An 11,309-nucleotide genomic window follows, 5' to 3' on the forward strand; every position below is an offset into this window, starting at 1 on the left:
TTGCGTGCCATTACTGCTGACTCGACTAGCCTAGACCATACCTAGAGGGTGATGACAAAGACGTGCTCTAATTGGTCTGTCTCTATTTGTTCAGGCGTATTATTGGATTACAAAATAAATATAATATATAATATATAAATATATATTATAAATATAATAAATATAAATTATAAAAGAATCTTATAGCACCAAGTTCAACTGGGTTTATGCAGAACTTTCTAGTTGATCATTTGTTTTCACTTACATTTTACACTTCACGGACGAAGAACCATCTAAAGACCTATTATATGTGACTAACACATTTTAATGTCAGATAGAACGTCAGATAGGACCTAAGATAGATCATCAGCTGGAAAGTCAGACAAAACTTCAGATAAAACCCAAGACAGAACCCAAGACAGAACCCAAGACAGAACCCAAGACAGAACCCAAGACAGAACCCAAGACAGAACCCAAGACAGAGCCCAAGACAGAACCCAAGACAGAACTGCACTATTTGTTTATAGCGTCACGTTCATTCGTTTATTGTTTTGATTAGTTTGTTTAAGTGTTCTTCGTTTTCGTCTTCAATAAAAAGAAGATGTATTGTTCTCACGCTACGCCTTGGTCCTCCTCTCTTCCACCATATAACGATCGTGACACTGAGATATAACATCAGATAGAACGCCAGATAGAATGTCAGATAGAATGTCAGATAAAACCTAAGATATAACATCAGATAGAACGCCAGATAGAATGTCAGATAGAATGTCAGATAAAACCTAAGATATAACGTCAGATAGAACGTATGATGTTCTACTTAGGTTCTGTCATAGAACGTCAGATAGAACGTAAGATAAAACGTAAGATAGAACGTAAGATAGGTTATATCGGATGTTCTATTTGACATTATACCTTAGAACGTCAGATAGAACCTAAGAAAGAACATCAGATAGGTTCTCTCTGATGTTCTCTCTGATGTTCTATCTGATGTTCTTTCTTAGGTACTATCTTAGGTTCTATCTGACGTTCTATGTGATATTCTATCTTAGGTTCTATTTGACGTTCTAAGATAGAACCTAAGACAAAAACCAAGACAAAAACCAAGACAGAACCTGAGACAGAACCTGAGACAGAACCTGAGACAGAACCTGAGACAGAACCTGAGACAGAACGTCAGACAGAACGTCAGACAGAACGTCAGACAGAACGTCAGACAGAACGTCAGATAGAACGTCAGATAGAACGTCAGATAGAACGTCAGATAGAACCTATTTTAGGATCTATCTGACGTTCTGTCTTAGGTTCTATCTGACGTTCTATCTGACGTTCTGTCTTCAGTTCTATCTGACGTTCTAAGATAAACTGAGCAACAACAAAAAAAGTCCCTTTTTCAGGACCTTGTCTTTCAAAGATAATTCGTAAAAATCCAAGAAACTTTACAGATCTTCATTATAAAGGGTTTAAACACTGTTTCCCATGCTTGTTCAATGAACCATAAACACTTAATTAACATGCACCTGTGGAGCGGTCGTTAAGACGCTAACAGCTTACAGACGGTAGGCAATTAAAGTCACAGTTATGAAAACTTAGGACACTAAAGAGGCCTTTCTACTGACTCTGAAAAACACCAAAAGAAAGATGCCCAGGGTCCCTGCTCATCTACGTGAACATGCCTTAGGCATGCTGCAAGGAGGCATGAGGACTGCAGATGTGGCCAGGGCAATAAATTGCTATGTCCGTACTGTGAGACGCCTAAGAAAGCGCTACAGGGAGACAGGACGGACAGCTGATCGTCCTTGCAGTGGCAGACCACGTGTGATAACATCACACCTGCGGGACAGGTACAGGATGGCAACAACAACTGCCCAAGTTACACCAGGAACGCACAATCCCTCCATCAGTGCTCAGACTGTTCGTAATAGGCTGAGAGAGGCTGGACTGAGGGCTTGTAGGCCTGCTGTAAGGCAGGTCCTCACCAGACATCACCAGCAACAACGTCGCCTGTGGGCACAAACCCACCATCGCTGGACCAGACAGGACTGGCAAAAAAGTGCTCTTCACTGACGAATCGCGGTTTTGTCTCACAAGGGGTGATGGTCGGATTCGCGTCTATCGTCGAAGGAATGAACATTACACCGAGGCCTGTACTCTGGAGCGGGATCGATTTGGAGGTGGAGGGTCCGTCATGGTCTGGGGCGGTGTGTCACAGCATCATCGGACTGAGCTTGTTGTCATTGCAGGTAATCTCAACGCTGTGCGTTACAGGGAAGACATCCTCCTCATGTGGTACCCTTCCTGCAGGCTCATCCTGACATGACCCTCCAGCATGACAATGCCACCAGCCATACTGCTCGTTCTGTGCGTGATTTCCTGCAAGACAGGAATGTCAGTGTTCTGCCATGGCCAGCGAAGAGCCCGGATCTCAATCCCATTGAGCACGTCTGGGACCTTTTGTATCGGAGGGTGAGGGCTAGGGCCATTCCCCCCAGAAATGTCCAGGAACTTGCAGGTGCCTTGGTGGAAGAGTGGGGTAACATCTCACAGCAAGAACTGGCTAATCTGGTGCAGTCTGTGAGGAGGAGATGCACTGCAGTACTTAATGCAGCTGGTGGCCACACCAGATACTGACTGTTACTTTTGATTTTGACCCCCCCTTTGTTCAGGGACACATTATTCAATTTCTGTGAGTCACATGTCTGTGGAACTTGTTCAGTTTATGTCTCAGTTGTTGAATCTTGTTATGTTCATACAAACATTTACACATGTTAAGTTTGTTGAAAATAAAGACAGTTGACAGAGAGGGCGTTTCTTTTTTTGCTAAGTTTACATACACAGAGTTTAGATCCTAAGACAGAACCAAGATCTCAATTTGTAGTTGAACAAGTCATTGCATTGTATAGATTTGTTTTACTTGACTTGAAAAAACGTTCTCTTAGATCGCACAACTTGGACTTGACTCGAAACTCGACACGTTCTACTTGTGACTCGACTGGAGACTCTGACCTTGTGACTTGAGACTTGTTTACCCCTGATGTCCTTACACAGTTCTCTGGTCTTGGCCATTGTGGAGAGGTTGGAGTCTGTTTGATTGAGTGTGTGGACAGGTGTCTTTTATACAGGTAACGAGTTCAAACAGGTGCAGTTAATACAGGTAATGAGTGGAGAACAGGAGGGCTTCTTAAAGAAAAACTAACAGGTCTGTGAGAGCCGGAATTCTTACTGGTTGGTAGGTGATCAAATACTTATGTCATGCAATAAAATGCAAATGAATTACTTAAAAATCATACAATGTGATTTTCTGGATTTTTGTTTTAGATTCCGTCTCTCACAGTTGAAGTGTACCTATGATAAAAATTACAGACCTCTACATGCTTTGTAAGTAGGAAAACCAGCAAAATCGGACGTGTATCAAATACTTGTTCTCCCCACTGTATATGTCTCATCTTGTTTTTTTTGTCCAGTTGTGTGGTTAAGTGCTGCTTCTGGGAAGACCTAGTTAAACTGCAGCTGGCCCAGAATAGAGTGGCACATATTTGCTCTTCATTGTAATCAGAGGGCTAATATAAATACCATTCGTGCCAGAGTTGAGGAGAGACTGACTGTATCTCTTCTGCACTGACGTTGCGGTTAAAGTTCGTAAGGACACATAATCGTGTGTAAAACATCTAAAGACCTGCATCACCATACTGAGAGATACTACTGTATCTAAAAGGAGGGGGGAGAGAGAGAGAGGAGGGGGGAGAGAGAGAGAGAGGAGGGGGGAGAGAGAGAGAGAGGAGGGGAGAGAGAGGAGGGGGGAGAGAGAGAGAGAGGAGGGGGGAGAGAGAGAGAGGAGGGGGGAGAGAGAGAGAGAGAGAGAGAGAGAGAGAGAGAGAGAGAGAGAGAGAGGAGGGGGGAGAGAGAGAGAGAGAGAGAGGAGGGGGGAGAGAGAGAGAGAGAGAGAGGAGGGGGGAGAGAGAGAGAGGAGGGGGGAGAGAGAGAGAGAGAGAGAGAGAGAGAGAGAGAGAGAGAGAGAGAGAGAGAGAGAGGAGGGGAGAGAGAGAGACAGAGAGGAGGGGGGAGAGAGAGAGACAGAGAGAGAGAGAGGAGGGGGGAGAGAGAGAGAGAGACAGAGAGAGAGAGAGAGAAAGAGAGGAGGGGGGAGAGAGAGAGAAAGAGAGGAGGGGGGAGAGAGAGAGAGAGGAGGGGGGAGAGAGAGAGAGAGAGAGGAGGGGGGAGAGAGAGAGACAGAGAGAGAGAGAGAGAGAGAGAGAGAGGAGGGGGGAGAAAGAGAGACAGAGAGAGAGAGACAGAGAGAGGAGGGGGGAGAGAGAGAAACAGAGAGAGAGAGAGAGAGAGAGAGAGGAGGGGGGAGAGAGAGAGACAGAGAGAGAGAGAGACAGAGAGAGAGAGAGAGAGAGAGAGAGAGAGGAGGGGGGAGAGAGAGAGAGAGAGAGAGAGGAGGGGGGAGAGAGAGAGACAGAGAGAGAGAGAGCGAGAGAGAGACAGAGAGAGAGAGAGAGACAGAGAGAGAGAGAGGAGGGGGGAGAGAGAGAGACAGAGAGAGAGAGAGAGAGAGAGAGAGAGGAGGGGGGGAGAGAGAGAGAGAGAGAGAGGAGGGGGGAGAAAGAGAGACAGAGAGAGAGAGACAGAGAGAGAGAGAGAGACAGAGAGACAGAGAGAGAGAGAGACAGAGAGAGAGAGAGGAGGGGGGAGAGAGAGAGACAGAGAGAGGAGGGGAGAGAGAGAGAGAGACAGAGAGAGAGAGAGAGACAGAGAGACAGAGAGAGAGACAGAGAGAGAGACAGAGAGAGAGACAGAGAGAGAGACAGAGAGAGACAGAGACAGAGACAGAGACAGAGACAGAGACAGAGAGAGAGACAGAGAGAGAGAGAGAGAGAGAGAGAGAGAGAGAGAGAGAGAGAGAGAGAGAGAGAGACAGAGAGAGGAGGGAGACTGTATCTAAAAGGATGTATTTGGGTGTTTTTGGAGTTGTTGATCATGTTTTTTGGGGCCCTATACTACACAACGAGGATGAGGAAGTGATTTACTGTTTGGGGTAAGTTTCTCTAAAACAGCTTCCCGAGTGGTGCAGTGGTCTAAGGCACTGCATCGCAGCCGGACGCGACGGGAAGACCATGGGGCGGCGCACAATTGGCCCAGTGTCGTCCGGGTTAGGGGAGGGTTTGGCCGGCAGGGATGTCCTTGTCCCATCGCGCTCTAGCGACTCCTGTGGCGGGCCGGGCGCAATGCACGCTGACACGGTCGCCAGGTATACGGTGTTTCCTCCGACACATTGGTGTGGCTGTCTTCCGGGTTATGCGGGCATTGTGTTAAGAAGCAGTGTGGCTTGGGTTGTGTTTCGGAGGACGCACGGCTCTTGACCTTTGCCTCTCCCCGAGTCCGTATGGGAGTTGCAGCGATGAGACAAGACTGTAACTACCAATTGGATACCACGAAAATTGAGAAGAAAAAAAGGGGTAAAAAAAAATTTGAAATAAGAAAAACAATTCGCTAAAATATGTAAAATCACAAAAATATTATCTGGACCCTTCTATAACATGCCATTTAAATCAAAAATAAAGATCTGGATGTAAAATAGAAAAGTCTCCTTTAAAGGCCCAGTGGCCAGTTTCCACACAATGAGGATGGAATAATACTGTGAGATTCTGTGAAAACGATGATAAGGGCCTTTAAGTGTACGAGCTGTTTGAAAAGACTGTCTGAAATGTCAGCCTGTTTCGGTGGGGTGGAGTTTTGGCCTGCCTGGTGATTAGTTAATAGACCAATAAGAAAGAGAGCTCCAAACCTCTCAGCCAATAACAGTTTGCTCTCAGTTTTCCCCTCCCCACTCAGAACACTCCCAGACAGTCCTAGCTGTTTTTCATCATTTTAATGTAAAAGAATCCCAGTAAGGTGACGACATTATTACCCATATTTGTTTTGATATTGAGATAAAAAACATTTGCATTGGGACCTTTAAACTAGACAGTTCAGCTGTTTGATTGGATGTCGTACCTGTCATGTCGTCAGTAGGCCCCCAGGTCACAGGCCCGGCAGGTGTGTGTGTGTGTGTGTGTGTGTGTGTGTGTGTGTGTGTGTGTGTGTGTGTGTGTGTGTGTGTGTGTGTGTGTGTACCTGTCAAGTCGTCGGTAGGCCAGGCCCCCAGGTCACAGGCGCGGCAGGTGTATTCATCAAACACAAACTCATTGTCTTTACAGGGAGTACAGGTCCAACAGCAGCTGACCTCTCCTTTACGGATCACCTGGTGGCAGGTAGAGAGGAGAGATGAATCAGGATGTGTAAAAAAAAACTAAAAGCAGAAAAAATAGAGAACTGTCAAACAGAGTAATGAGTGGATAAGAATCCAGTAGAGAACTGTCAGAGTAATGAGTAGATTAGAATCCAATAGAGAACTGTCAAACAGAGTAATGAGTGGATAAGAATCAAGTAGAGAACTGTCAGAGTAATGAGTAGATTAGAATCCAGTAGAGAACTGTCAAACAGAGTAATGAGTGGATTAGAATCCAGTAGAGAATTGTCAGAGTAATGAGTGGATTAGAATCCAGTAGAGAACTGTCAGAGTAATGAGTGGATTAGAATCCAGTAGAGAACTGTCAGAGTAATGAGTGGATTAGAATCCAGTAGAGAACTGTCAGAGTAATGACTGGATTAGAATCCAGTAGAGAATTGTCAGAGTAATGACTGGATTAGAATCCAGTAGAGAACTGTCAAACAGAGTAATGAGTGGATTAGAATCCAGTAGAGAACTGTCCGAGTAATGAGTGGATTAGAATCCAGTAGAGAACTGTCAAACAGAGTAATGAGTGGATTAGAATCCTGTAGAGAACTGTCAGAGTAATGAGTGGATTAGAATCCAGTAGAGAACTGTCAGAGTAATGAGTGGATTAGAATCCAGTAGAGAACTGTCAGAGTAATGAGTGGATTAGAATCCAGTAGAGAATTGTCAGAGTAATGAGTAGATTAGAATCCAGTAGAGATCTGTCAAACAGAGTAATGAGTGGATTAGAATCCAGTAGAGAATTGTCAGAGTAATGAGTAGATTAGAATCCAGTAGAGATCTGTCAAACAGAGTAATGAGTGGATTAGAATCCAGTAGAGAACTGTCAAACAGAGTAATGAGTGGATTAGAATCCAGTAGAGATCTGTCAGAGTAATGAGTGGATTAGAATCCAGTAGAGAACTGTCAAACAGAGTAATGAGTGGATTAGAATCCAGTAGAGAACTGTCAGAGTAATGAGTGGATTAGAATCCAGTAGAGAACTGTCAGAGTAATGAGTGGATTAGAATCCAGTAGAGAACTGTCAGAGTAATGAGTGGATTAGAATCCAGTAGAGAACTTTCAGAGTAATGAGTGGATTAGAATCCAGTAGAGAACTGTCAAACAGAGTAATGAGTGGATTAGAATCCAATAGAGAACTGTCAAACAGAGTAATGAGTGGATTAGAATCCAGTAGAGAACTGTCAAACAGAGTAATGAGTGGAGTAGAATCCAGTAGAGAACTGTCAGAGTAATGAGTTGATTAGAATCCAGTAGAGAACTGTCAGAGTAATGAGTGGATTAGAATCCAGTAGAGAACTGTCAGAGTAATGAGTTGATTAGAATCCAGTAGAGAACTGTCAGAGTAATGAGTGGATTAGAATCCAGTAGAGAACTGTCAGAGTAATGAGTTGATTAGAATCCAGTAGAGAACTGTCCGAGTAATGAGTGGATTAGAATCCAGTAGAGAACTGTCAGAGTAATGACTGGATTAGAATCCAGTAGAGAACTGTCCGAGTAATGAGTGGATTAGAATCCAGTAGAGAACTGTCAGAGTAATGAGTGGATTAGAATCCAGTAGAGAACTGTCAGAGTAATGAGTGGATTAGAATCCAGTAGAGAACTGTCAGAGTAATGAGTGGATTAGAATCCAGTAGAGAATTGTCAGAGTAATGAGTAGATTAGAATCCAGTAGAGAACTGTCAAACAGAGTAATGTGTGGATTAGAATCCAGTAGAGAACTGTCAAACAGAGTAATGAGTGGATTAGAATCCAGTAGAGAACTTTCAGTGTAATGAGTGGATTAGAATCCAGTAGAGAACTGTCATAGTAATGAGTGGATTAGAATCCAGTAGAGAACTGTCAAACAGAGTAATGTGTGGATTAGAATCCAGTAGAGAACTGTCAAACAGAGTAATGAGTGGATTAGAATCCAGTAGAGATCTGTCAGAGTAATGAGTGGATTAGAATCCAGTAGAGAACTGTCAAACAGAGTAATGAGTGGATTAGAATCCAGTAGAGAACTGTCAGAGTAATGAGTGGATTAGAATCCAGTAGAGAACTTTCAGAGTAATGAGTGGATTAGAATCCAGTAGAGAACTGTCAAACAGAGTAATGAGTGGATTAGAATCCAATAGAGAACTGTCAAACAGAGTAATGAGTGGATTAGAATCCAGTAGAGAACTGTCAGAGTAATGAGTTGATTAGAATCCAGTAGAGAACTGTCAGAGTAATGAGTGGATTAGAATCCAGTAGAGAACTGTCAGAGTAATGAGTTGATTAGAATCCAGTAGAGAACTGTCAGAGTAATGAGTGGATTAGAATCCAGTAGAGAACTGTCAGAGTAATGAGTTGATTAGAATCCAGTAGAGAACTGTCCGAGTAATGAGTGGATTAGAATCCAGTAGAGAACTGTCAGAGTAATGAGTGGATTAGAATCCAGTAGAGAACTGTCAGAGTAATGACTGGATTAGAATCCAGTAGAGAACTGTCCGAGTAATGAGTGGATTAGAATCCAGTAGAGAACTGTCAGAGTAATGAGTGGATTAGAATCCAGTAGAGAACTGTCAGAGTAATGAGTGGATTAGAATCCAGTAGAGAACTGTCAGAGTAATGAGTGGATTAGAATCCAGTAGAGAATTGTCAGAGTAATGAGTAGATTAGAATCCAGTAGAGAACTGTCAAACAGAGTAATGTGTGGATTAGAATCCAGTAGAGAACTGTCAAACAGAGTAATGAGTGGATTAGAATCCAGTAGAGAACTTTCAGTGTAATGAGTGGATTAGAATCCAGTAGAGAACTGTCATAGTAATGAGTGGATTAGAATCCAGTAGAGAACTGTCAAACAGAGTAATGAGTGGATTAGAATCCAGTAGAGAACTGTCAAACAGAGTAATGAGTGGATTAGAATCCAGTAGAGAACTGTCAGAGTAATGAGTGGATTAGAATCCAGTAGAGAACTGTCAAACAGAGTAATGAGTGGATTAGAGTCCAGTAGAGAACTGTCAGAGTAATGAGTGGATTAGAATCCAGTAGAGAACTGTCCGAGTAATGAGTGGATTAGAATCCAGTAGAGAACTGTCAGAGTAATGAGTGGATTAGAATCCAGTAGAGAACTGTCAGAGTAATGAGTGGATTAGAATCCAATAGAGAACTGTCAAACAGAGTAATGAGTGGATTAGAATCCAGTAGAGAACTTTCAGTGTAATGAGTGGATTAGAATCCAGTAGAGAACTGTCAAACAGAGTAATGAGTGGATTAGAATCCAGTAGAGAACTGTCAAACAGAGTAATGAGTGGATTAGAATCCAGTAGAGAACTGTCAGAGTAATGAGTGGATTAGAATCCAGTAGAGAACTGGCAGAGTAATGAGTGGATTAGAATCCAGTAGAGAACTTTCAGTGTAATGAGTGGATTAGAATCCAGTAGAGAACTGTCAGAGTAATGAGTGGATTAGAATCCAGTAGAGAACTGTCAAACAGAGTAATGTGTGTATTAGAATCCAGTAGAGAACTGTCAAACAGAGTAATGAGTGGATTAGAATCCAGTAGAGAACTGTCAAACAGAGTAATGAGTGGATTAGAATCCAGTAGAGAACTGTCAGAGTAATGAGTGGGTTAGAATCCAGTAGAGAACTGTCCGAGTAATGAGTGGATTAGAATCCAGTAGAGAACTGTCAGAGTAATGAGTGGATTAGAATCCAGTAGAGAACTGTCAGAGTAATGAGTGGATTAGAATCCAGTAGAGAACTGTCAGAGTAATGAGTGGATTAGAATCCAATAGAGAACTGTCAAACAGAGTAATGAGTGGATTAGAATCCAGTAGAGAACTTTCAGTGTAATGAGTGGATTAGAATCCAGTAGAGAACTGTCAGAGTAATGAGTGGATTAGAATCCAGTAGAGAACTGTCAAACAGAGTAATGCGTGGATTAGAATCCAGTAGAGAACTTTCAGTGTAATGAGTGGATTAGAATCCAGTAGAGAACTGTCAGAGTAATGAGTGGATTAGAATCCAGTAGAGAACTGTCAAACAGAGTAAATCGTGGATTAGAATCCAGTAGAGAACTTTCAGTGTATGAGTGGATTAGAATCCAGTAGAGAACTGTCAAACAGAGTAATGCGTGGATTAGAATCCAGTAGAGAACTTTCAGTGTAATGAGTGGATTAGAATCCAGTAGAGAACTGTCAGAGTAATGAGTGGATTAGAATCCAGTAGAGAACTGTCAGAGTAATGAGTGGATTAGAATCCAGTAGAGAACTGGCAGAGTAATGAGTGGATTAGAATCCAGTAGAGAACTGGCAGAGTAATGAGTGGATTAGAATCCAGTAGAGAACTGGCAGAGTAATGAGTGGATTAGAATCCAGTAGAGAACTGTCAGAGTAATGATTGGATTAGAATCCAGTAGAGAACTGTCAAACAGAGTAATGAGTGGATTAGAGTCCAGTAGAGAACTGTCAAACAGAGTAATGAGTGGATTAGAATCCAGTAGAGAACTGTCAGAGTAATGAGTGGAGTAGAATCCAGTAGAGAACTGTCAAACAGAGTAATGAGTGGATTAGAATCCAGTAGAGAACTGTCAGAGTAATGAGTGGATTAGAATCCAGTAGAGAACTGTCAAACAGAGTAATGAGTGGATTAGAATCCAGTAGAGAACTGTCAAACAGAGTAATGAGTGGATTAGAATCCAGTAGAGAACTGTCAGAGTAAATGAGTGGATTAGAATCCAGTAGAGAAACTGTCAGAGTAATGAGTGGATTAGAATCCAGTAGAGAACTGTCAGATAATGGTGATTAGAATCCAGTAGAGAACTGCAGTATGGATTAGAATCCAGTAGAGAACTGTCAACAGAGTAATGAGTGGATTAGAATCCAGTAGAGATCTTGAATCAGAGTAATGAGTGGATTAGAATCCAGTAGAGAACTGTCAACAGAGTAATGAGTGGATTAGAATCCAGTAGAGAAACTGTCAGAGTAATGAGTGGATTAGAATCCAGTAGAGACTGTCAGAGTAATGAGTGGATTAGAATCCAGTAGAGACTGTCAACAGAGTAATGAGTGGATTAGAATCC

The 11,309-nt window shown here is 42.7% G+C and overlaps 1 protein-coding gene across 1 annotated transcript in view; it reads right to left on the reverse strand.

The window, feature by feature from the left end:
• Positions 1-6,226, reverse strand: part of LOC120035953 (metabotropic glutamate receptor 5-like) — a gene marked incomplete at its 5' end in the record, with an annotated part of 57,496 nt that extends 51,270 nt beyond the window's left edge. Inside the window, one exon of the mRNA XM_038982438.1 lies at positions 6,100-6,226. Within this exon, the coding sequence (XP_038838366.1) occupies positions 6,100-6,226 (127 nt within the window). The remainder of the gene's footprint in view (positions 1-6,099) is intronic.
• Between the last annotated feature and the right edge of the window lie 5,083 nt (positions 6,227-11,309).

This window comes from Salvelinus namaycush, unplaced genomic scaffold (genome assembly GCF_016432855.1).
Source record: "Salvelinus namaycush isolate Seneca unplaced genomic scaffold, SaNama_1.0 Scaffold1167, whole genome shotgun sequence".
NCBI lineage: Eukaryota > Metazoa > Chordata > Actinopteri > Salmoniformes > Salmonidae > Salvelinus > Salvelinus namaycush.